Source organism: Pelodiscus sinensis, chromosome 12 (assembly GCF_052426305.1).
Source record: "Pelodiscus sinensis isolate ZL-2025 chromosome 12, ASM5242630v1, whole genome shotgun sequence".
NCBI lineage: Eukaryota > Metazoa > Chordata > Testudines > Trionychidae > Pelodiscus > Pelodiscus sinensis.
Window position 1 is genome coordinate 5,674,776 of NC_143063.1, and position 26,316 is coordinate 5,701,091.

The 26,316-nt window shown below is 45.7% G+C and overlaps 1 protein-coding gene across 2 annotated transcripts in view; it reads left to right on the top strand.

Moving 5' to 3' along the window:
- The window catches only part of GNAO1 (G protein subunit alpha o1), a 357,537-nt gene that overhangs the window by 94,019 nt on the left and 237,202 nt on the right, over positions 1-26,316 (top strand). For both annotated transcript variants that reach the window (XM_075940405.2, XM_075940404.2), the window contains exon 3: positions 14,666-14,807. In XM_075940405.2, coding sequence (XP_075796520.1) covers positions 14,666-14,807 — 142 coding nt within the window. The remainder of the gene's footprint in view (positions 1-14,665; positions 14,808-26,316) is intronic.

Consider the following 26,316-nt stretch of genomic DNA (forward strand, 5'->3'; position numbering starts at 1 on the left):
ACAGGAATGGAGTCTGCAGGGCTGCTGGCTGGGAGCTGCTTAGGGAAGTGCCTCCCAGCCAGAGGCTGCCTCTGGCACCCCACCCCCTCTCTTCCCTTAATTACCTGCCCCAGGCCACCACCCAAACCCTCTGTATCCCCTCTTCTCACGTCCTCCAGGTCACAACTCCCTCCTAGACCCTGCATCCCCTTCTACACCCCTCCCCCAGGCCAGAATCCTCTCCTGCACCCATACTCCCTCCTGGACCCTGGACCCCAAATCCTTGACTCAGATTATAAACCCTTCCTTAATCCAAACTCGCTCTCAGACCCCACACCTTCTCCTGCACCTCAGGCTTCTATCCCAAGCTCCCTTCTGCACCCCACCCACCATCCCAGACTCCGCATCCCCTCTACAGAAGTGCAGCCCATGACCATTTACCAAAATCATGGAGTGGCCCCCCATTAACAATTATTGCCCACCCCTGGTCTACATCCTTGTGCTGGGATCCCCCGCCCCAGGTAACTGAAAGCAAAACCCACCAGTCCTGCCCCAACGGTTGCAGAAGCGCATTAGCTTGAGTGGCTCAGTGGCCAACACCATTCACATCACGGTAGAGGCAGCCAGTGTGGTGCCCTCTGTGGCCACGTGCTAGGGGCCTGCATACTGCTGGGAGTCGTATGCATAGGTGAGTCCCTGCGCACTGCTCATCTCTTATCTCCCCCAACCCCGCACAGCTGGTAGGTGCATGGGTCTGATTAAATAATTTTCAAAATATTTTGTGGGTCAGACTGTGGTTATCTTCAAGGCCACCCCTTATCATGATCTAATTTTCAGAAACTTTTAAGAATTGCTTTTTTGTTTGCATCCTCACACTACTTGTTTTCACTAGCCTTGGGCATACTTTCCTGTTTTAATGATTGTAGGTGGCAGCAATACTTAAGATGCTGTTTCTTGTGCCCTCACATGCGTAGGCTGGATAGAATCAGAAGGGGACAGAAAAACACACTTTTGCGGAAACTGGAGAAACATGAAGATGACCTATTTTCTTGAAAATTATGTAAACAAGAGAAATATATCTTTAAATGACCATGTGTATTCCAAATATATAAGTGGCTGAATGAATGTGTTACAGAATCATGATAAAGCTGCAAGAAATTTTCAATGATCAAATATATGTCAACAAGCGAAGAGGATGAATTGTTCAGCCATATAGTAAAATAAAATGGTAGAGACTTAGATGTGATTATCCACATATTAAATAGAGGATGTTTTCTAGGAGTGTCACCACCCAAGTATTAGATAGTAAATGGAAACATTTTATATGCATGACTGCTAAACTATGAATGAGCAGGTATATCCTAAAGCAAATCTATGATCATTTGTAGTACTCCTAGCATTGTTGTGCTGGGAAGGATTACCTTCACAGCTTTGAAATCCTCATAGGAATAACTAGAATTGCTTTTATTAAATAGTTATAACTTTTATATCTATACTTCAGACAGAGGACCTAATAGTATCAATGTGTTGACCAGTCAACAATATCATCACTGAATGAGAGAAGCTATGTCTACACTGCAGAGCTATTTTGGGATACCTCTGGCTCGCTATTCCAACATCCCTGAACCTCATTTCATGAGGATTAAGGGATGTTTCGAAATAAGCTGTTTTTTTTAAGCTTAACCTTTTTATAGCTTAAATTGTGTAGCTCCATTTTGAGGTAAGGGTGCTGTGCAGACGCACCCAAAGAGAGTCAAAAGAGGTTCCATCATTTAATTCTGCATCTGTAACATATAGGGACCATTGATAAACTATATATTTGAGAGAGTTTATCTGTCTGACTCTTTGTGTGTATGTCTGTCTGTTTTTCTGTTTGTTCAAAAACTCCTCCTAAACGGTACGAGCTAGGACCACCAAATTCTTAAAGCAACGTCAGAGTTTGGTTTTGCCAAGAACATGGGATGTGCCTGAAGTGGGATTGCTTCTTATAAAACCAAACAGAAAAGAGACAGAATCACTAGGCAGATGAAAGGGGATGGCTCGGGACACCTCACCCCCATCCAGGACTGCCCCAGCCTCCCACCCCCAGGTGCCCTTTAGGAAGGGCAGTGGGCCTGAATCTCTGCCCCCACAATTTGTATAGGAACATTGCTGTCTATTTCCCTTCATCAGGGAGTGAGAGGAAGTGCATAATTTGCTCCATGCCTCACTCTGGATGGGCAGCGTAGGGGACAGAAAAACCTGCATCTGCCCCAGCCAGGGGACATGCACCCCTCCTCTGGCTGTGCCTGCTGGAGCTACAACAGCCATGGAGAGACACTTCTCATCTGGCCCCAAGCTATGGCAGTGAGAGAGGGCTGGGGTAGTCCTCTGTCCCTGGAGCAGCCTGCTGAACCCACCCCAGAGCAACGATTTAAATGAAGCATGTACATTTTTATTTTTTTAAAATAATTAATTGAGTTAAGGACCTGAGCAACACTAGGTAACACTAGGTAAATCTTCTAGTATTCAGTAAAGAGGTTGGCCACCATAGAGCAATTCAGTGGCAGTTACAATAAAACTTCTGAAAACTAGAGTGACATGACATATCAACGATGTTAGCAAATCTTCCATAATCTAGGTTTCAAGGTGTTTGCAATTCACAGGTTAAAGTAGGTGAAAACACTGATTGTTAAGCAAAGAGTTTATCTGAATCCAGAAAATTTAAGAAATAGTTATTTAACTATCTGGTGTGATGTGGTGCCCGATCCCTTTTTGACACATCTCAGAATTTTGTGTAGATTATATTATACCAAGATGTGGATAAAGAATTTCAGCTCTATGCAAGAACAAGGCTCATCTTCTTTTCCAAACAGTCTTACAATTCTCTCGGCACAGCAAGGATTTATATATATAGTCATTTATCAAAGAGGTAAATTCAAGAGAACTAAACTTGTTCAGTACTCATCCAACATTCTTGAGTATAATGGTGTCAGGCAATCCTTAACATTCTTTCTTTCCCTCTTCAGGAACCAGGACTCACGGCAAGATCTGTTTGGCATAACTGGCTCGCTGTGTATGTTGTATGTGTGATCATGTGTCTGAATGAGGCATTTAACTTGGAGTTTCTTTCCTCTTGCAAGCATTAAATCGCCCTTTGTACTTGTTCATAAACAAGGCAACTTCTTGTTGTCCATATCAAATTCCTGCAAATTATGCCTTCAATTTCCTTCTCTCCCTGCTTCAGACACATCTTTTAAAAATAATCATGATCAGAACCTTCCAAAATAAATACAGTCTTGGTCTGCATCACTGATTACCTCCTTGCTTGTAAATGGCAAAAGCTATTGCAGGACACACTTTCTGCTTAGTTGGGGTGAACATTGATGTACAGTGTTCTGCCAGATATGGCTGTTCAGATTTTATTGTGGCTTTTGGCAAAATCCAAATTTCCCTGAATGTTGGAGAGTGGTCAGAGTGAATATTCGGAAAACATTAAATATTTCACTTTTTTCCCAACTTGACAAAACTGAAAATGCTACTGCTTGTGGCTCAGCATCAGTAATTTAAGAATTGAAAAATCTGACCAGCTCAAGTCTAATAAGACAGTTTCAAAATATGAGCAGATGAGACAGTTTTTGAAGTTGAAGTAGCCAAAGCAACTTTGATCATTTGTTGATATTGCATCATAAATCTGATGTAACATTAAATGGTCCATGGACTAAGGATGTTAAATACAAGATAAGTGAATAGACAAGTAACCTCAAGAATTCTATCTGTTGGTCGACTATTCTATAGTCCCAGTGGAGGGGCCAGCAGCCAGTGTGCTCAGGCTTCACTCCTGAGGAGCGCCCTGCCACTCCGCATCGCTGCCTCCATATGCTGCCCCCTGACTCGTGGACGAGCTGCTTGTTGCACTGTGCTGCTGCGTTTGATACAAAGGCAGCAGTGCGGGGTAGCAGCAGTCCCTGACTAAGGTGGGTTTGAACTCCCGGATCCATTGCGAGCCAGAACTGAGCCGGGCTGCCTGTCCGCCCGGCTCTGATACACTTTAAATGCAGAGCTGCTGCAGGGGTAGGCCCTGGACTCAGTGCAAACCAGGACTGAGCCAGGCTGCTGGCCAGCCTGCTAGAAGATTTACTGGCAAGTGGGGGCGGGAAGAAGGAATGCGTGTAGTCTGTAGCATTAACCTATATGCTTTTGCTTATCAGTTAATTGGTTAATTGACTACACTAAACTTAACCGTTCAAATGTTTGTATGTTTAATCTCTGCCTCTGTATCCTCTGTTTAATCTCCATTGCCTCCACAGTTTGTAGGCAGAGACAAAACAATTCAGCATGGTTTTTCCTGGCCTAGGAGAGGTTAGCAGGCCATTCTTTTTCCTTCTAGTGCAGCGGTGGGCAAAAGGGCTACCATGGGCCGGATCCGGCCTGCCAAGTGGGTTGATCCAGCCTGCAAAAGCCCAGCCGCTCCCCTGCCCCCAGGCCAATTAGGGTCTGGGGGCATGGGAGCGCGCGAAGCTTCCTCCTGCCCAGTGAGCAGCATGCAGTGCTTTGATTGGCCTGGGAGCAGGAGGAGCACACAAAGTTTCCTCCGCCCTCCCCCCTGCCCTGCGAGGAGTGCACGGCAAAGCTCCCCCTGCCCCCAGGCCAGACAGGGCTTGGGTGTGGGGAATCAGGTGACATCTCCTCCCGCCCTGTGAGCAGCACGTGGCATTTTGAAGTGCCGCGTGCTCTAGGGTTGCTAGGTGTCCGGTATTGACCAGTCTGTCTGGTATTTTTGCCTCCTGTCTGGTAGAAAAATTCAGAAAATACTGGACACCTAACAATCTAAAATTTCAGGAATTTTCTGATTTTTTTTCCTTGGCAACCGTACACACACCACACACTCAGCAACCGGGCCCAGCCCCTGGCCCCCCTTAGTTGGTTCCGCAGGGGAGCTGTCTTCTGGCTCGGAGCAGGGAAACAAGATGGCTGCCAACAAAAAGCCCTCAAAGGCCTTCCTTAAAGGGGCAATGCTGTTTAAAAAAAAATTTTTTTTTGCTCAACAACTTTAGTTTCCCCCCTTTTTTTCTCAGAATTTTTTCTGGTTTTTTTTTGGGGGGGGTGTTCAGTATTTTTGGTTAAGCCATCTGGCAACCCTAGCGTGCGTCTCGCAGGGCAGGGGTAGAGCGGGAGGAGGCTTTGCACGCTCCTCCCACCCACAGGCCAATCAGGGCTTGCAGGCGGGGGAGTGTGTAAAGCTCTTCCCGGCCTGCCAGGGGGATGGGTGGCTAGTGGGAAGGGGGGCAAAGAGGGTCCCCCCACCCCCAGACCAATTATGGTCTGGGGGTAGGGAAACCCAGAAGCATTCTGGCCCCGCCCCTTCTAGATTAGGCTCCACCCCTTCCAGTGGTCCCAGGACAAAAATTATTGCTGTTCTAGTGTCTCCCAACAAAGAGGGAAAAGGCAGGATATAGGCTGCTCTCCTTCCCAAAATGTGTCCTGTGGTCTAGTAAGGAGGGCCTGAGAAGAGAGCCCTGCTCTACCCTACCCTACACAGGTTCAGATCCTGGATCCTAAAAAGATAAGTGACCTGAGGATTTTCCAGACACTAACTGATCCTCTGGAATTATTTAATCTCCCTCAGCAGCTATCTGTGTGTTCCCTAGGTCTTTGTCTGCTTTGTCTACGCAGAACTCCTAGAATTGGCCCTCCGCTTTCCCGGGCCAATTGACCCTGTTACAACATTTTCTCTTGTTTAAATCAGTTCTGGTTCAACATTAAGGAAGAGAAAGAAGTGAGTTGGGCACTTGTGCTGTAGCATGGGGATACTTTCCAAGAGCTTCATTTGAAAGAAAGAAGATTTGTGTCTCTTGTTATTGATATTTGAGATCAGCCTCTTTTTACTTTCCTGCTCATCTGTTGATAACAAACAGCTGGCATTCAGCCCCAAATTCCATTGCCTTCTGGCCACTCTATCATTTTGCAAGGACTTATGTCTTTTGCTAGCCTCCCTGCCTGTAGCAATGCCAGCACTCAAAGCACAGGCCATGCCATCAGATGTGCAAAAGTTGGTCAGGAGATTGTGTGTCTGACTTGGAACAGACCATATAGATAGAATGCCATTTGTTTAAGAGACAACATAAACAGAGTGGGTGAGTTTAAGAATAAGATTGGAATTAAAACCATCTGTGGACACTATCAATTGTCCATTGAGATCCAGAAAATGGTATATAAGCAACTTTTTTCACTAAGTAGTTCATCCCAAAGCTGGGTTTTTGAGACCTGTCAGATGTGATCATTTACACATCTTCATTTTGAGGAATTCTTAACAGAATGAGTTCTGCAAATCGTAGATCTGGTCTAGACACACCCAGAGCTTAATTCTTGAGATACCTAGAGAGATTTTGGGGAGAGCATCTTCTTATGCAGCATCCATGTGTTACTATAGAAGGGACTAATGATCCATTTTATCATAAAGATTGGCTACAGGTCTTGAAAAGGAGACAATGTAAAGCTCCTAGATATTAATTTTCTAGTCATGTCTGCCTACATTCAGCGACTAATTATACAAATTACATAGTGAATATGCACTTACCCAATTCTGAGCTTCATTGGTTAAGGGGCATTGTCAGATACTTTGTAAACTCCAGCGGATGTAGAGATTAAAATTACTTGGTGTCCAACACAGCAAACTCAGCCTAGCACCTGGAAGAGACAGGGCCCAGCTGGATCTGTATCATCACCACTAATCAGAACTGGGCTGTTCCTTTTGCTGATTGTGCACAGATGGGAACAGACTCCAGCTCACTCTCTCATTGCTCATAGAGTCAAAACCCAGAACACTTTAACCACTCTGAACACTCAGCAACAGATTTAAAAGTAGCCATCCTTTTACAAAGAAACTTCAGAACCAGACTACAAAGAAAAACAGAAGAGCTGCAAGTCATTTACAAATGTAATACAATCAAATTCGGACTGAAAAAGGACTTAGAATGATCGTTTTCTCTCTCTTAATATTCACACCTCCCCATCAACTGCACATCCACCCTGACTGAATTTGCCTTGTTCACACTGGCCCTACACTTGATAAGTAAATCCCTTTCTTTGATATGCTAATACATATATACATCCTACCTCTGCACTTTCCACTCCATACATCTGATGAAGTGGTTTTAACCCACGAAAGCTTATGTCCAAATAAATCTGTTAGGGTATGTCTACACTACCCTCCTAGTTCGAACTAGGAGGGTAATGTATGCATACCGCACTTGCTAATGAAGCCCGGGATTTGAATTTCCCAGGCTTCATTAGCATAAGCGGGGAGCCGCCATTTTTAAATCCCCGCTGCTTCGAACCCCGTGTAGCGCGGCTACACGGGGCTCGAACTAGGTAGTTCGGACTAGGGTGCCTATTCCGAACTACCGGTACACCTCGTTTCACGAGGAGTAACGGTAGTTCGGAATAGGACCCTAGTCCGAACTACCTAGTTCGAGCCCCGTGTAGCCGCGCTACACGGGGTTCGAAGCAGCGGGGATTTAAAAATGGCGGCTCCCCGCTTATGCTAATGAAGCCCGGGAAATTCAAATCCCGGGCTTCATTAGCAAGTGCGGTATGCCTACATTACCCCGCTAGTTCGAACTAGCGAGGTAGTGTAGACATACCCTTAGTCTTTCAGTTGCCATATGACTCCTTGTTGGGTTTGCAGATACAAAATAACATGGCTGGTGCTCTAAGACTTGTCTCTCTAACTGTACTGATTTTGCAGTGCTAACTGAAATCATAACTAGGGATTTTGCAGGGAGGCTGATGGAGTTGCTGGGCCCCAGGGCAAGGTGGGGGGTCTGTGCTTCTGGAAAGAGAGAGTCGGGGGCAGACAGCCCTCAGTGTTGCCTGGAGTGCATTGTACCATGTGTCCCCAGCCCTCAGAGCCAGAGGGAGCCATACAGTGCTCCAGTAGCAATTTAAAGGGCCTGGGGCTTTGGCCCCTGCTGTTCTTGCAGTAGCAGCGATGGTGGCTAGGAGCACCGAGCCCTTTTCAAACACTGGACCGTGGGGCAATTGCTCCCTTTACTGCCTCCCTCAGTAGGCCTGGGATTTTGTCAGCACAGAGAGCAGGTTATGACTAGGGATGTAATAATTCATTTTAAAATGTAACTGTGTGACCTATAAAAACCATAGTGGTTATGCGTGCTGCGGGCTGTGCAGTATAAAGCTTAAGTAACCTTTATGCTTCAGAGCCCACGGGAAAGTGGGCTTGAAATAATGCTTGGTTTACCTAAAGTTTGTGGTGTGTACTGTAATTCACTCTGGGTGTGTCTAGACTACAGGGATTTTTCAAAAAAAGTGGCATTTTTTGAAAAATCTTTACTTGCATCTAGACTACCGCCGCGTTCTGTCGACAATAAATCAAAAGAACGCGGCAATTTTTTCGACCGCGGTAAACCTATTTTTACGAGGAATAACACCTTTTTTCGAAAGTGCTCTTTCGAAACAAGGCACTATGTAATGCAAACCGTGCTTTTTCGAAAGAACTGCTTGTAGTCTAAACGCTCTTTTTTGAAAGAGGCTTGCAGTCTAGACAAAGTCTCTGAAACTGCTATCTGGTGAATGAGACTAGGGGCCAATTTTTTTTAACAGCCTCCAATTTTGCCCCCCAGATCAATTGTGGGTACAGTTTTGTGGGCATAAATAAAAGGAACAAAACATCTAGCTTTCTAATTGCAACCACAACTCAGGTATCTAATCGCCTCATGTTTGTGACCACAGTTATTGTGTTTGCAATTGGTAGGTGAAAATTGGATGCCAGATTGAGTCCTCTTGTAAATTTTGACCCTAAACTGTTTTCCTAGCTTCCATTGTGTACTTGTCAAACTGTAATTTTCCTATAACATCCTCCCACTCTGGAAGGAAGCCTGTCTACAGGAAATGCATTGTGGAACATCAGTGATCTAGCCTTCCACCTTCAAGTGGGACTTTTTACAACTTGAATCCAAGGATACGTCTAGACGGCATCCCTCTGTTGACAGAGGGATGCAAATCAAGCACGTCGAAATTGCTAATGAAGCAGGGATTTAAATATCCCATGCTTTATTAGCATAAACATGGCTGCCGCTTTTTTTTTTTTTAAACGGAGCTTTTTCGAAAAAACCCCGGCAGTCTAGACACGGATCTGTCAAAAAATAAACCCTTTTTCAACAGATCCTGTAAACCTAAAAAAACCCCTCATTTTTATGTTTATTTTTCGACAGATTCGCATCTAGACTGCCAGGTTTTTCCCCAAAAGCTCCCATTTGGAAAAAAGTGGTGGCCATGTTTATGCTAATGAAGCGTGGGATATTTAAATCCCTGCTTCATTAGCAATTTAAACATGCCTAATGTACATCTCTCTGTCGACAGAGGGATGCAGTCTAGACATAGCCCAAGTGAGCTTGATTTTCCTCTCATGCTGGTGTAAATGAGGTGTAACTCCATTGAAGTAAAAGGAGATGCACCAGTATAAATCCATGAGTCAGATTAGAATGCCTTAAAATGTGTTAAAAAACCAATAATAGCTTCTCAACTGTATTTTTGAGCTCTGACTCCCTCATCCCCAACACTACACTGCCACAAATATGACTCTGCTATTTTGCTGACAGAACAGGTGAGATCTTAGATTCTTGTGAATGTCATTGATGAAAGCTGGTGGCACTCAGTAACTGTTCCACCAGTAACTAATGCAGAAGCAAAGTAGTGATGTGCAATTTGTTTGCATTCATTTAGATGCTGTTCTTAACTAAGGTAGTACAACCCCAATCTGATTCTGAGGCATAGAGCAATATCTTGAGCTATGTTCCTTGGCTATGTTGCTGATTAGTGTAAATCTAGTCTCTGGCAGATGCCTATCAACATCACGAAAAGCGGGACACGACCCTGACTCTCTTGTGAGGCACTTCAGCTTCTGCTCTTTCCCCAAAAAGTTTTGCAAGGTTTAGTGATTAATATTTGTGCAAGGTTTGAAAAGCCTTGGATTAAAGGTTCTATATACCAACATTTTTTATCAAGTACTCCTTTTAAATATATGTATATATATACATAAAGTACCCACAGTACCTACAGTTTTCAGACACACAAAAAAATTTTCTACCATTGCAACACATTCGCTTAAACAACTTAATCGTAGCCGGGCGGGCGATGACATTTTTGGGTGTAAAAAGTACAAAAATAATAAAGCGCTGTAAAACTTCAAACAAAAATTCAGTTTTCTCCAAATTTCAGTTGTGTTGATGCACCCCACCAAGACTTCTCTCAAGTACCCCACGGGTACTCGTACCACTGGTTGAGAAACGCTGCTATATACATCCAAAAGTGTATTAATTACATCAGTAGCAGTAGCAGTTTTTGAAGAGATGAAGGACTAGTTGAGCATGGAGACTGAATTCATGTATCTCACTGCTTTCAGTGGATTTACTCAGGTGCCATAGTATGAGATTGGAATCAGGTGCTCTGTTTATTCTCTTCATTAAGTAAGCCGTGATTTATTATTATTATTATTATTATTATTATTATTTATTTTATTTATTAATTCAAGTTATAAGGTGAAATATGGAAATCTAAAGCCAATCTCTGAATTAACACATTAAACAGGTAACGTTGCACTTGCTTTTTGTGGTGCACCTAAGGGACTCTCATTTTAAATCCTGCTTGAGGCTGCTTCTAAGAGGGGAAACACACATTCATCAGGAAGCAATTATTATAGACACTGCTGTAATTCTGATCCCCTTATTAGTGTAGCAATTGGCATAACAGAAATTCTACATACAGGGGTTTGAGCTTATGTGCCATTAAGGCATCCGAAGAAGTGAAAAACCTTAACTGCCTTACTCATCCAAGCAAATGCCACTTCTGTTTTTTGCATATTTCCAGTGCCCTCAGCCTAAACTTTAGAAGGGAAGAACTTGCTTAAAGGTGTTTACCATGGGTGTATCAACCCTGCACTGAAACTGATGGAGTTACGTTGGCCCAACTGGCAGAGAAAGCCCCACCTCCACAGCCCTGCTGGGCATGCTCCAACTGGAGACTGACTATAAAGACTTCTAGGAAGTAGCCCAGGGCGGGGGGAATTGTTCCCTGAGGGCTCAGTGTGTTACAGCAGGATTCCCTGCTGAGCGAATAGTGGACCATGCCACTGCCAACAGGGCCCTGGACTGAGACCTGGTGGAGAGGGAGGGCCTACCTCCTCTGTACATACCCCCACATGGGGGGAGTTTTACCACAGCTGTATGGACTTTGGTTGCCAGGCTGTAATACCCTGACTAGAGGGGCTTATACATGTACTAAGGCCACTGGACTGTATTACTGTACAGAGGGGGACTTGTGTATATTGACTGAGGCTGCTGGGTCCTAATACCCTGAATACAGAAGCATGTATATTGACAGAGACCACTAGGCTGTAATACCCTTAATACAAGGGCTGAGATGCTGGGCCATAATACCCTGCATGCAGGGATGAGTATGTAGTCTAAGGCCACTGGGCTGTAATACCCTGGATGCAGGGTTGGACTTATGGATTGAGGCTGCTGGACCATAACACCCTGGGTAAAGGTTTATATTGATTGAAGCTATTGGGCCGTGCTGTAAATAGTCTCGGTGATTGTGAGGTCACTCAACCAAGAGAATAAAGTTGAGGAGCCTACGGGGGCCTGTTACATCTCCACGAGGTATAGTAAAAGCGCTGCATGTCAGTTGCACCACAATAAGAGCAGAGACCTTTTAGGGACATGAATCCTTAATTTGTGTCCCCTTCCACTTGACTCATGCCAAATGTGGTACTTTTTGCTAGACATCACCCACAGGGTTCTGAATTTCCCACATCCCTTCTAAGGAATGATGCAACTACTGTAAATCAAGCTAGGACCCAAGTGAATCTCACGTCCAGTGCAAGGGAAGGGTCAAGATTCACCAACCTTTTTGGCAACTTGCTGAAGTAAGAGCTAAACTCATGGTGATTCTATCATTTCAATTCCTACAGCCTAGCCATCTCCCTTGGGGGAGGGAAAAGAAACATCTCCTCAAATAAAACCAGGTTGTGTGAGTTGAAGTGTTCACTCAAGAAAGCCATGACAATAGAATCGAAAAGCAATTAAAATAAAGCTTCTGAAGCTATCATTCCCTATTGCTCCTTATCCTTCCCTTGGTTTAAAAAACAGCTTCTCTGTAGATTTGTATGGTTTACAGAATACATCTGGCAAGATCTCCCCAGCATCTTACACACATTGCAACATGTGTTGCATTGTCATTAAAACACATGACTTTACAGCCATATGGTTTACAAAGACTCAGAGTTTTCATCAGCCAGCACCACCGCTTACTAATATTGAGCCTCTCCAAGAGCGGGTTCTGTCACTATCTCTAGCACAGCAGCCTCAGCCCTGCTTTGATTATTCTGGCAGTCTGGGGTCACCAAGCTGTAGCCTTGTCTTGACATGCTGCTTGCCCCAGCATGCAGGTGGTAAAAACAGAGTTGCTACACCACCACCTAGGGAATCCCTCAGCAAGGTGGGCAAGCTGACTTGAAAGTCCCTAGCTGTGACAGAGTGGTACAAGGGCATGGTTTGCCTCGGTATGAAATTCCTTGGCTGGCATGCATGAATATAGAATTTGGGCTGTGCAGAGTGATAAGTGCATGTGACTCCATTGAAAAGTTGTCTGTTTAAGTTTGTGAAAAATGTAGGGCAGGCTCAGTCCTCAATCCCATCCCTCCTCAATGCTCCATCCACCTGTTTTCTGCCCACTCCATGTGGAGAACAAAGTCCATCCTTTCTCCAAGAGTCAAGCTTATTGCCATTAAAGAACATGGGTACAGCACACATTCTTGGTGACAAGCCATCCAGACTGAGAGCAACCTATTGTCCAAAGCATCACATTGTCCCCAATGCCATAGTTAGCAGCATTTCACTGTCTGGAGGGTGACATCATTTTTTACATGAATTGCTGTGTTGATTGGTTTGGGGGTTGTTTTTCTCTTTTCTTATTGCTAGAGCTGTATGTGAACACTTTTTTTTTGTCTTATTCCCTTGGTGTTGTAGCAGGTCCAGACATCACCTGTCATTTGCAGGAACATCCCCTTGGCTCCTGCAGTATATTTACATCATCTCACAAATAGCAATTCATAATGGGTGTGTTTGTTACTTTTCCTTTTAATTATTGCAATAGAACTGAACATGGCCCATGGTCCATTGGTAGTCCCCAGCAACTGCTACACCTCTGTAGCTCCCGCAGGAGTATGGCCTGTTTTAGCAACTTGACTAATGCCTGAGTAGGCTTGCCAGATGCTTTCACCAGAAATCCCGAAAATGGCAGGAAAAACTTGGTTGAAGAAAAAAAGCCAGGAGACAAAAGTTGTGGAGCAAAAAAAAAAAAAAGTTGCTGCACCTTTAAGAATTCCCATGCTCCTCATTTCTCCCTCCCTCCCTCCTTCTCCCCCTTCCTCCCGCTGGCCTTCCATCTGAGAAAAACAGAAAATACCGGACATTTTAAATGTCCAGTATTTTCTGTGGGTTTTTTTACCGGGCAGGGGCCAGAAATAACGGACTGTCCAGGCAAAAAAACCCGACACCTGGCAACCCTATGCCTGAGGGGACACAAATCGAGTGAGAAGTGAATTATTAGTAAGGCTTGAAGATGGGTGTATACTAAACAGTTGGTCTAAATCCAAGTGTAAGATCTGTAGACCTGATAATCTTCCAACACTGGCTCAGGAGGAGCACAAATAAAGCGTCACTAGTTTAAGGCTAATGAGAGAAATCTTACAGGTGGCTTTATATTAACTTCTATAAAGTCATATTTTTGGCAGGACTGCTGAAAAACATCACTGCACTCAGTGGAATGGCCTTGAATAGAAGGGACACAACTTGGGGCTAACCAACCCTCAGTGCCATGCAGACTGGACTGCATTGGGCTCCGGCAGACATGTAAAGGCTACTGCGGTACCAGCCTGGAGTCCTGGGTTCTGGGGCAGCTGCCTCTTTGCTCTCCCTTCCCCTGTTTTCTGATTTGAGTTGGAATATGTAGAATTCTGGTACATTCTCTGTGCGACATGAATAGAGACTAGAGAACACAGTGCAGTCAGTGCTATATGAATGGTTTCTAGTGCGTTGCAGGAAGCAGGATTTCTCCACAGTCTTGGGTAAAGAACTTGAGTTGTGCCATAAATTTATTAGCCGCGTTTAGAGTGTGTCGCCGGCAGAGCTACTAATGGTAAACTTGCATAGTGAGCAAGTGACTCCAGTGGATTGTAAGTATTATATTAAGCAATTGTGGCTGTCTACTGGCCTGACCCAATTCCCATTGGAATCAAGGGAAACATTTCCATAGGCCTCCGCATGAGGTCGATTGGGACCTGAAACCTCATCCTGACTACCAATAACGGCTGCTGCAATCAGTGGGAATTGAAAACCAGTCAAGTTTTGCTCCAGGTTCAAGTATGTACAGTTAAATAGGAGGCAGACAACAGCAGTAAATTGGATCCCTGTGTGAGGGCTCATAGTGAAGCTAACAACAGGAAAACTAACATGTCCCTCTTAAAAGTCTGACATACAACTAATGGGACAGACTGGTATAGTAAAAGATATGACAAATAAATGAGGCCGGTCAAGATGTTAAATAAATTTTTAATCAACTTTGTTCTAATCCTGCAATGCAAATGGGCATTTATATCGGGTCTTTATCATTTCTTTTTATTTAGGATTATTCATGAAGATGGTTTCTCTGGAGAAGACGTGAAGCAGTACAAGCCTGTGGTCTATAGCAACACTATTCAGTCACTGGCAGCAATTGTCCGTGCCATGGATACCTTGGGCATTGAATATGGTGATAAGGAGCGACGGGTAGGTCAATATCCAATTGCAATGATAAGACCGTAAGATTTTGAATGAGCTGATTTGGAGGAACAACTAGAGATTATATAATATGAGAAGAGGCATAGTTGCATAATCCAAACACATCTAGGGGAAGGTTTTCAAACACGAGTTGTACCATTGTGAGACTGCTTTGATTCGTTTGGGTGCACATTGCATGTTCAAATGGTAAATGAAATAGATTTGCACATGCAGTTAACATGCACATGCATTTGTGGTAATCACGAGCACAACTGCCTATTGAAAGAATGTGAAAATCAGGCCAAAGGTGCTTCTATATTACAAAAATCAGCTGTTTATGGACATGGTAGTATCTGGTGTCTTTTTTACAGATCACAAATAGGTTCCTACTTTAGTAAACAAAGTCATGGTAACAGTAAAGTGGATATTTTCTATCCATCAGGAGTTTGCTTCAGGCAAAATTCCAAATATATCACAGAGAAATTTCTGCTAATGTTCAGGTATGTTCTTTGAGCCTTGTCTACATGGAAAACTTTTTTCGGAATAATTGTAGTTTTTGGTTTTTAGGATAAATGGCCCTGTAGCCACACACAAAATTTCTTTCTGTCTGTGTTGATGATGATGCCTTAACAATCCACTTTGGAAGTGAAATCATTTCTGGAATGAGGGTGGTTTTTTTGTTTTTGTTTTTTAAGAATAAGGTTTGTGCAGAGGCATATGGCAGCTATATTTCAGATTAACTATTCCACTTCCAGCAGTCTTCCTGCTGCTGTCCTGCACTGCTTAGCTTCTCGCTTGGACTGGCATGTTTCTTTACCTGTGCGTACCCTACTGCCCTGGAGTCATTTGGCTCCAAAGACACTGCCTGGAAAGGAGGTCTGAATGTTGCTGTCTTTTCCAGAAGAAAACTAAACCCTGGTGATATTTTCTACTACGACTTACAGCTGAGAGACTGTATACTAATGGAATTCTCGTGAGCAGTATGAGAACCAACACAATAACTTTGCACTGAAAAGTATAATCTCTTTATTTGGTGAATCCGCTACAACCTATATAAATAGCTTCTTTGCACAGGGGGGAAAAATCATTCTCCATGGCTGATGATAGTCTGTGACAGATGGCTTTAAATATAAAATTTAATATTTTATACATGCAATCCTAATTCTCTGAAGTTAAACCCATCCCACTTAGATTCTGGCTTTGCCAACTAATGGAGGATCTCAGTAATCAGGACTATGATTAATGAAAAATTGCTGCCTGAATCCTTTGAATAGCATTAAAGGTTATGTCAGTTCCTATTCCTGCAGAGAAGATGCCAGCATGGAGAATTCCTGTTACAACAAGGAGACTTTGATTGGATGTTTTAAAACATGTTAGTTTTCCTGCTCCTCTCCTAGAAAACCAAACACAGGGCCCAGCTCCTAATTTCAGATTTAGAAGCACTTGTGTAGGGTTTTAAAAATATAAAATCCCATCTCTTCCCCTGAATCACATGGGGGATAAGGCAAAATACCACACTGTGATAACGTAACATTATTCTGGAATATGCATATAGTATACTAAACCCACATACTGTACTTAGACACACACACAGTCTTGTTCATAGTTAGTAATCTGTTGCTCTCATTTATTCACTGGCCAGGCAAGTTAAATGTAAGGAGGAGAGAGGAGTGGGGCTTTTTCAAGCGTTGATCAGCTGAGACCCAAAAAGTCATGCAAGACACACCATCTTTTATAGGACTTCTCTCCCATTCAGATCTATTCATCTTGCTCTGTCAACTTTTAATAGTTTTAATCAGTTTATGTAACACCTGCTTATCTGGAAGTTGTTTTTCTTTTTCATCTGACATCAGTTTGTTGGTGCGTCTTGCCTGGTGTCATTCCAAGGCAATTGTTGGCTCTAACTCCAAGGCCGTCTACAGCAGTCTGCCTTACAACAGGCCCAATAGATAGTATCTTAGCACCCCTGAGTCTTCTGGCTTTTTCTCCCCCTTGTTTGACCATGTGGATGCTGAACTGCTGAGCCTTCAAGTTATCTATCTTCAATCACTCACATTCCACACTCATTCACTACTTCCACAGCAACTACATAATTGTTTTACATAGGCAAAGGGACTGTAATACAAAACTTCTATTAGTACCACATTTCAATCATTTTCGTGTTTTCTTTACTACCACCTGTATTATAATTACTTCTAAGAGCACAATTGTGATCATGCTGGGTCACAAGGACCCTTCTGATCTCTTTCTGCCTTGACATCTGATGCATTTTTACCAATGGCCTAAAAGACTGTTCCTCCCTGCTAACCCAGGGTGGCCGGCAGAATGATTGTTGCTTAACATTTATTCTCACTTTAGCCATTACACTACATCTGTTTAATCTATCATTAAGCTACATTGCACAAGACATTATTACATTATCAAAGTCTGTCTACATATGGACCATCCCTCATGTTCTTCCTGCTTCCAGGAAAGTGCCATGATGATGAGAAGCGAGGGTTTGCTTGGATTGGTGCGAACTCCCCTTCCCTTGCCATTCTGGGCTAAATTTTTAATGACAGCCTGTGAACTCACACAGACTCAGTGGCTGTGTCTACACTGGCATGAATTTCCGGAACTGCTTAAAACTGAATACTATTCCGTTTTCAGTTTTTCCAGAAAAGGAGCATCTACATTGACAGGCTGCTTTTCCGGAAAAGCCCTTTTTCTGGAAAAGCGTCTGTGGCCAATGTAGACACGCTTTTCCGGAAAAGAGCCCCGATTGCCATTTTCGCGATCGGGGCTTTTTTCCGGAAAAGACTACTGGGCTGTCTACACTGGCCCTTTTCCAGAACAGTGTTCCAGAATAAGGACTTATGCCTCAGCGGGAGCAGAATAGTTTTTCCGGAATAGCGGCTGATTTTGTACAGTAGAGCATCGTTGCTTTTCCGGAAATTCAAGGGCCAGTGTAGACAGCTCGCAGCTTATTCCAGAAAAGCGCCTGATTTTCTGGAATAAGTGGCCCAGTGTAGACACAGCCAGTGTGAATGCACAATCTAAATGGTGTGTACACAAATGTAGAGGCAGGTGTGATACCTAGGGCTTGGGATTCTTTAAGTTTTCAATGCATGTCCCACTCCCATTGTACTAACAGCCAAATCTTGGCAGCCTTTGCTCACCCAAAGGCTATGTCTACACTGGCGGGTTATTGTGCAAGTACAGCCATTCTTGCGCAAGAATCCGCAGAGCATCTACACTGCCCGCCCGCTCTTTTGCAAGGAAATTTACAGTACAGCATGATAAGAGACAGCTCCTTGCACAAGAGCTATGCAGGAGCTCTTGCGCAAGAGGGCAGTGTGAACACTCGGCAGGGATTTCTTGCGCAAGAAACCCCTATGGCTAAAATGGCCATCAGAGCTTTCTTGCGCAAAAGTGTCTCCACACTGCCATGGATGTTCTTGCGCAAAAGCACAGCTCGCACATGGCAGTGTGGATGTTTTCTTGCACAAGACTTCTTGCACAAGAACCCTTGTGCAAGATGTTCTTGCGCAAGAAATCGCCAGTGTAGACATAGCCAAAATGTCCTTTGACTTCTAAGGTTCAGGGTTATAAAAACAGGGTTTGACCAATGTCAAATGTCAAATTTGACCAATGTCAAATGATCAATGCCAATGTACCCTCTGGGTACTAAGCTAATTCGAACTAACCGATCCAGACTAAAAAACTAGTTCGAATTAGCATTTTGCTAATTCAAACTAGCGTGTCCACATTAAGTGGACCCTGAACCGGGCTTAAGGATGGCCGGAAGCAGTGCCGGCAGGGCATCAGGTTAGGACTTAGAGCGTGGAGATGCTGTCTCAGGCTAGCCGAGGGCTGCGCTTAAAGGGTCCCGACCCCCACCCCGGACAGACAGTTCTCAGGGGTTCCCCGCTTGCAAAGCAGTCCTGGCTTGGAGTGCCCACACTCGGCACATCACAGCACTCGCCCATCAGCCCGGCTGCACTTGCCACAGGCTGCCATCTGGGGAGAGGGGGCAATTGGGGGGCTGCAGGAGAGCTTCCACCCCGAGGAGCCTGCAGAGCCAGCCCAGTCCTCCCCATCGGGGGCTCGTACCCCATTCCTCCCTCACCTCCTTCCACTTACCCTTCCCTAGCCCCCCTTCCTCATGTACAAAATAAAGGACACGTGTGGTCAAAAATAGAAACTCTCTTTACTGAACAAAACTGGGGGAAACTGGGAAAAGGAGGTGGGAGAGGGGAAGAGAGAGGCTGGGAGAGGGGAGGGGGAAAACTGGGAGGAGGGAGCTGGAAGGGGGAAGCAAGGGGAAGAAGGGGGTGGGGAAACTCAAGGATCAGGGGTGGGGGTCTCGCCGGGCCAACCGCCTCCCAGTACGGCGAGGGAGGGGGCCTCGGTGTCCCCGGGGGGATGGGGTGGAGGGTGCGGAGGTTGAGGTGGGGGGTGTGGACATTGAGGAAGAGGGTGTGGGGGTTGAGGAGGAAGAGGTGGGAGGGGGGGCAGGAGTGGGAGGAGGGACAGCAGTTGGGGGGGCAGCAGGCGCAGGACCAGCACGGGGCACCATGCTCTGCAGCAGGACCTGCAGGTTTGTGCTCAGCCCTCGGACCTGAGCCAGCAGCTTGTGGCGGAGCTGCAGGTCTTCCCGCATCCAGGCCTGCAGTGTGCGGTGCAGGGCTCGCAGGGCCCCCAGGTGCTGGTCCCAATACTCCTGCTCCGTGGTGGTGGTCCGGAGCAGGCCATGGGTGCGGGAGCATGTCCCAGGCAGGGTGGTGCGCCCTGCACGAGCAGCTGGTGCAGCTGTAGAGAAAGAAGAGAAGTGGTCAGTTCTCCCTGGGGACACAGTGGATAATGCCCAGCCCCCTCCTCCACCCCGCAACGTGAGGGTGACCATGTCCTGCACCGTCAGAGCCGCTGTGCTTGTACAGAGGCCATGGTCAGGATGTCTGGCTCTCCCAAGGACAGGGAGCTGCCCCAAGACCACACCCATGTCCCTGTGCCATGTATAGTGTGGCCGGGGCGGCGAGGGGGAGGGGGACATCTCCCTGCCTCCGTGTAGAGTGGACATGTGAAGGGAAAGCATCCTGCTGGGTCCCGCCCCGGGGTCGGGAGCATGTCAGGTCTCTTTGCACAAGCATGTGCCTATTGGGCCATGGCCCCTGGGTGTCACGCAGCTGGAGCCACCTGCCCAAGGGTGGCATGGCATGTGCTCGCACGTGCACAGGTGTCTGCGTGATCCGTGGAAGGCATGGCCCACGCGTGTGGTCTCTGGTCTCCCTCCCGCCTCCCCCCTCCCCCGAACTACTTAATTCAAACTACATACCCGGTACGGTCTCCTTGGACGCTGGGACATCCTGCGGTGGCCCCTCCGGTGTGCCCGGGTCAGGGTCCTCTGCTCCCGGCTCAATACCTCCTGGGCTGGTGCGGACCTCCCTGCCCCCCAAGAGTTGGTGGAGGGCGGGGAAGTAGGGGCAGGTGTCATCCCCTGCAGCGGCGCCGCCCCTGGTGGCCCTGGCGTACCCCTGCCGCAGCTGCTTAACTTTAATGCGCCCCTGCTCCCGGGAGCGCCTGTGTCCCTTGCAGGTCATGGTAGTTGCTATGCAGCCGTAGACGGCCACGTTCCTCCTCCTAGTGCGGAGATCTTGGAGTTTGGGGGCCTGCCCCCAAACCTCAATGAGGTCCATGACCTCCGCACTAGTCCAGGGGGCCGAGTGCCGTCTACGGCCCCTGGCTGGCCCCTGGGTGCTCGGGGACTGGGCAGGGGACGGCTCGCTGCCACTGGCTGCCTGGCTCATGGTGGGGCCACTCGGTCAGGGGCAGACACTGCTGGTAGGGCTGTCTGTCTCCAGTGCCGTCTGGCCAGAGTCTACCCCTTTAAGGGCCCGGGGCTGGGGGAGAGGAGAAGAGTTTTCCTGGCTGTGCCCAGAGAGGCCACCCGGGGGAACCTGGGAAGGGCTAGCCTCCCACTAGTTCGAATTAAGGGTCTACACAGCCCTTAATTCGAACTAGTAAGTTCGAACTAGGCTTAATCCTCGTGGAATGAGGATTACCTAGTTCGAACTAAGCGCTCCGTTAGTTCAAATTAAATTCGAACTAACGGAGCGCTAGTGTAGCGCCTAGGAAAGTTAGTTCGAACTAACATCCGTTAGTTCGAACTAACTTTGTAGTGTAGACATACCCTCTCTGACCTTAAAGCAACTGGAAAGGCACCCATTGGGGTCACTGAGAATTTAGATCAGGCCCATGCATAATTAAATTCTTTGAACATGAGAAGACCTCACCACTTATCAGTGACACCCAATGTAGTTTTGCTAGTATGGTATCTTCTCTATTTACAATTCCATGAACTGACTTTAAAAAAAAAAAACATTGCCTCTGGCATGGAGTGTGACAGAGTTTGGAAAGAAGTAGTCGGGCAGCTGGCTTCACAATGCTGAGAAGCAGTGAATTACTGCAAAGGCATAATACCAGCTCCTGGATCCAGCTCAGAGAAAATCTCATTCTTAAGCCAATTAGGCTCAGAGACACATACATCACAGACCACATAACCCACTCCTATAATAGACCCATAGATTTTGTGGGTACATCTAGATAGTGACACTATTTTAGGATATGTCTAATATCCTGAAATAGCATTTTCTGCATCTTAACAGCACACTTGTTATTTCAAAATGCAATCGAAATAATGGGCTTGCTATTCTGACATCCCAGTAAACCTTGTTCCATGAGGATTAAGGGACTTGGTGGAATAGCGGTCTATTTCAAAATGTGGTGCTGGGTAGCTTATTTCGAGCTAGCACTGCTGTGTAGACGCACCGTAGCTATGCTACTGAAGCCTGCAGCTCGTGATTTCAAAACTTGAAGTTACAGAGAACCCACCATTTACTCTAGTAGTTCATGTTAGAATGTGTCCTTTGCCCCAGGTCCCAGAAGAAGGTGAAAATTAGCCCATGTGCGGAATAGGTGTTACAAATCAATGTTTGTTCCATTCCCTGCACTAAGTGGGGAAACTTTTGACCTTTGATTTTTTAACTTTCGCATGTATCATGTTTCTTTCCCCCTTCAGTTATTTTCATAATAATCATAAAAAAACTATTTCCATCCCAGAATTGAATGTGTATAGAATTAGAATAACAAAATTCTAATTAACAAAATTGAGACATTTTTATTCAAATGGCAGAATCCCAAGGATAGGTTTTCAGGCATCCACTATTTGTGAAGCACAGAAGAAGGGTGAAGGTATTTTATGTGAAGAAACTACCAAGAAACTTCTAGGCTTTCAGGTTTTGGTGTGAATTCTTTGAATAGCCCCAGGAGAGAGGACTCAAGCTTAGTTTTAGGCTATGTTAGACTGCAGAGGTTTTCCGGGATACTAGAGGTATCCTGAAAAAGCTGTGCCATGTCCAACAAATGCATTCGCTTTTTTGGAACAGTTTCCAAAAAAGCAGGTGTGTTCTTTTGGCATCCCTGTATTCCTCTCGGTGAGAGGAATAAGGGATGTTCCAAAAGAGGAGTTTCTTCCAAAACTTGGCCCCATGTAGACAGGACTAATTTCAGAAAAGCCTCTTTTTGGGAAAAACGAAAAAAGATATGCAAATTGCGAACCTCAATTTGCTTATCTTTTTCCAACTTCTCTGCAGTGTAGCCATATCGTTATCATCAACCATGGGCTAAATGCCCATTGGTATCCGATGCCTCCCTCACTATTTCCTTCTATCTTTCCCTGTCCAGTACGGAGCGGCTTAGTTTCTGTTGATTAGCTCCGCACCAATCCGCTATATAATCTACCCATTCTCTGTGAGGTCTGCCTCTCCTATTCAGATTATCCATTATGCCGAATACCAGGGTCTTAATTTTTCGCTCATCATTTATTTGTGCAGATATGCCCGAATAGCAGTAACTTCCGTTGTATAACCTTCTGCAGTAAGTTCTCTTTCGGCTGTATTTTCCTATATAATTCCTCGTTGGTAACCTTCGGCATCCATCCTATTCTCAGGATCTTTCTATAACAACTCCTCTTGAATGCCAATATCCTTCTCTTCGAATCTTTATCATCCATGTCTCATATCCATACAACATGCTGCTAAATACACACGTTTTCAAGATGCTTAGCTTCATTCCTAAACTAATTGCTTTACTTTTCCAGATCTTACCTATTGCCTTCCAACTCGCACTTGCTTTCACTATTCTAGTCGCTATTTCTTTCTTACAGTCTAGCTCATACGTCATGTTGCTCCCCAAATACATGAACTTCTCTACGTTCTCTAGTTTGATCCCATCTGCACTGATCATCCTTCCTATTTCCTTATCTCCAAATACCATTGTCTTCATTTTATAGATACAGGCAGTCCCCGAATTACGTGGATCCAACTTACGTCGGATCCGCACTTACGAACGGGGCTTTCTCGCCCCGGAGGTCGAGGTGGCGGATTGCTACCTGCGAGCTCCGGGGCGAGAAAGCCCCATTCGTAAGCTGCTCCGGTGCCCCTGGTCTGCTGGAGACCGTCTCCAGCAGACCACGGGCACCGGGCGGGTTCCCGCGCTTCTGAGGCTTTGCCAGAGCAAAGCCTCAGAAGCGCGGGAACCCGCCGCTGCTGCGGCTTCAGTCCCGGTGCCTGTGGTCTGCTGGGGACGGTCCCCTGGGCAATACTGGACCAACCTGGCAGCACCCCAGCTGCTCTGCCCCAGGTCCTGATTCAGCCGCTGCTGGTCAGTTTCAGCCTGAATCAGGACGCCTGGGGCAGAGCAGCTGGGGTGCTGCTGGGTTGGTCCAGTAGCGCCGAGGCGTGCTACTGGAGCAACCCAGCAGCTCCCCAGCTGCTCTGCCCCAGGCGTCCCCAAGTCAGCCGCTGCTGAAACTGACCAGCGCTGACTACAGGAAGCCCGAGGCAGAGTTGCTCTGCCCCAGGCTTCCTGGAATCAGCCGCTGATCAGTTTCAGCAGCAGCTGACTTGGGGAAGCTTGGGGTTCTTAAGTTGAATCTGTATGTAAGTCAGAACTGGCGGTCAGTTTCAGCAGCGGCTGAATCTGGACGCCAGTTCCGACTTACATACAGATTCAACTTAAGAACAAACCTACAGTCCCTATCTTGTACATAACCCGGGGACTGCCTGTATTCATAGTCAGTCCATACCGCTTACCTTCCTCATTTAGCACCTGCACCATTCTTGCTAACTTCTTTTCATCTTCCTCAATGATAACTATATTATCTGCGAACCTCAAGTTGTTAATTCTCATCCCGTGCACTGATATCCCTTCTACTTCATTGATCTTGTCCATCGCTCTCTCTAGGTGTGTGATGAAAATATTTGGTGATATTGGATCTCCTTGACTCGTATCGCTACTCGTTCCAAACCACCTTCCCATCTCTTCACACTTTCTCACTGCTGCCTCCACATTATCGTTGATATCGTTCAACAGCCGTATTAGTCTCCTATCCACTCCATATGACTCCAGCACCGCCCAAGTCACTTTCTGATCTATACTGTCAAATGCCTTCTAAAAATTGACGAAGCAACTGTAGAGTGTAGACATAGCCTTAGTGTAAACAGAGGATATTGATATCTTCTCTTTAAGATCAAATAATCAGATTGAGTCAGTTCTCAATGATATTGTTCACTTAGGCTGGCTGGATTGACTCCTGATTTACATAACTGTATTCAGACAGCAGCTTATGAGTTGGTTCATAAAAAGCACCAGATGAAGGAGAAACATGGTCTGGGATATTTCATAACAGATCCTTACACTTTCTCTTAGCTAATTTTCATAATATTTCTTCATTCTTCCTGATCTGGCTATTGTACAGGTTGAACCTAAGGGGTCCGGGACTCTGGTCCAGCAACATCCATGGATATTGCTGAACTAGAGAGCCCCAGCAGAGAGGTTGCAAGCGGCTGGGAGCTGTGCCAGATATGCCAGTTCTCCAGGGTCTTTACTTACCATTGGTTTTCTCTTAGTTGCCTCTTGCAAATATTATTGGGTTTAATGTGTACAATAGTATTTATTTTGATCTTCAAAGAAACAGAGAAATATAATTCTGGAAGAGACCTCAGGAGGTCATTGAGTCCAGCCCCCTGCCCAAAGCAGGACCAACCCCAGCTAAATCATCCCAGCCAAGGCTTTGTCAAGCCAAGACTTAAAAACCTCTAGGGCTCGAGATTCCACCACCTCCCTGGGTAACCCATTCCAGTGCTTCACCACTTCCTAGTGAAATAGTTTTTTCTTAATATCCAACCTAGACCTCTCCCACTGTAACTTGAGACCATTGCTCCTTGCTCTGCCATCCATCACTACTGAGAACAGCTTCTGTCCATCCTCTTTAGAAGCTCCCTTCAGGAAGTTGAAGGCTGCTGTCAAATCCCCCCTCACTCTTCTCTTCTGCAGATTAAATAAACCCAAATGAGCCTCTCCTCATAAGTCAAATGCTCCAGCCCCCAAATCATTTTGGTTACCTTCTGCTGGACCCTCTCCAATGCATCCACATCCTTTCTATGGTGAGGGGCCAGAACTGCACACAATATTCCAGATGTGGCCTCACCAGAGCCGAATAAAGGGGAATAATCACTTCTCTAGATCTACTGGTAATGCTCCTCCTAATGCACCCTAATATGTCATTAGCCTTCTTGGCTACAAGGGAACACAGTTGACTCATATCCAGCTTCTCATCTACTATAATCCCCAGGTCTTTTTCTGTTCAACTGCTACCTAGCCAGTCAGTCCCCATCCTGTAACAATGCTTTGGATTCTTCCGTCCCAAGTGCAGGACTCTGCACTTGTCCTTGTTGAACCTCATCAGATTTCTTTCAGCCCAATCCTCTGTCTAGGTCATTCTGGACCCTATTCCTGCTTTCCAGCGTATCTACCTCTCCCCCTAGCTTAGTGCTCAGGTTCTGTAGACAGGAAGTTTCATGCTATTAAACAAGCAGTTTAACCAGTGTTAGAGTTGCACAATTCATCCCCTTAAAGCAATGCTTTTCCATTTTAATCACTCCATAGCAGGACAGGTAGGAATGCAGTTCTTTGAGGGTGTTCACTACAACATGCAGGAGCTAAACCCTCCAGATATAGCCACAGCTTCTTGTGACCTACCTTGTGCTGTCCCTCTGCACCAATGTGAATTTCACCTGAAGCTCTTTAGAGATGGAATCTTGACACACACAATTTTTCAGCCTGAATGAACTTGCTTCATTTATAAAGTGTGACTGAGATGAATGATCTGTAGGAAATCAGTGCCATGCTCCCCTCTACCTCTAAATAAGTGGTTTTAGAGGGTGTATCTAGACTGCATCCCTCTGTTGGCAGAGGGATGCAGATTAGGCAGGTCGACATTGCAAATGAAGTGGGGGTTTAAATATCCCGTGCTTAATTTGCATAAAAATGGCTGCCGTTTTTGCTGACTCAGCACTTTGTCAGCAAAAAGTGGCAGTCTAGAGGGGGATCTGTCAAGATATAAAGGATCTGTTGAAAAAGGCTTTCTTTCTTGACAGATCCCCCTCTAGACTGCCGCTTTTTGCCAACAAAGTGCTGA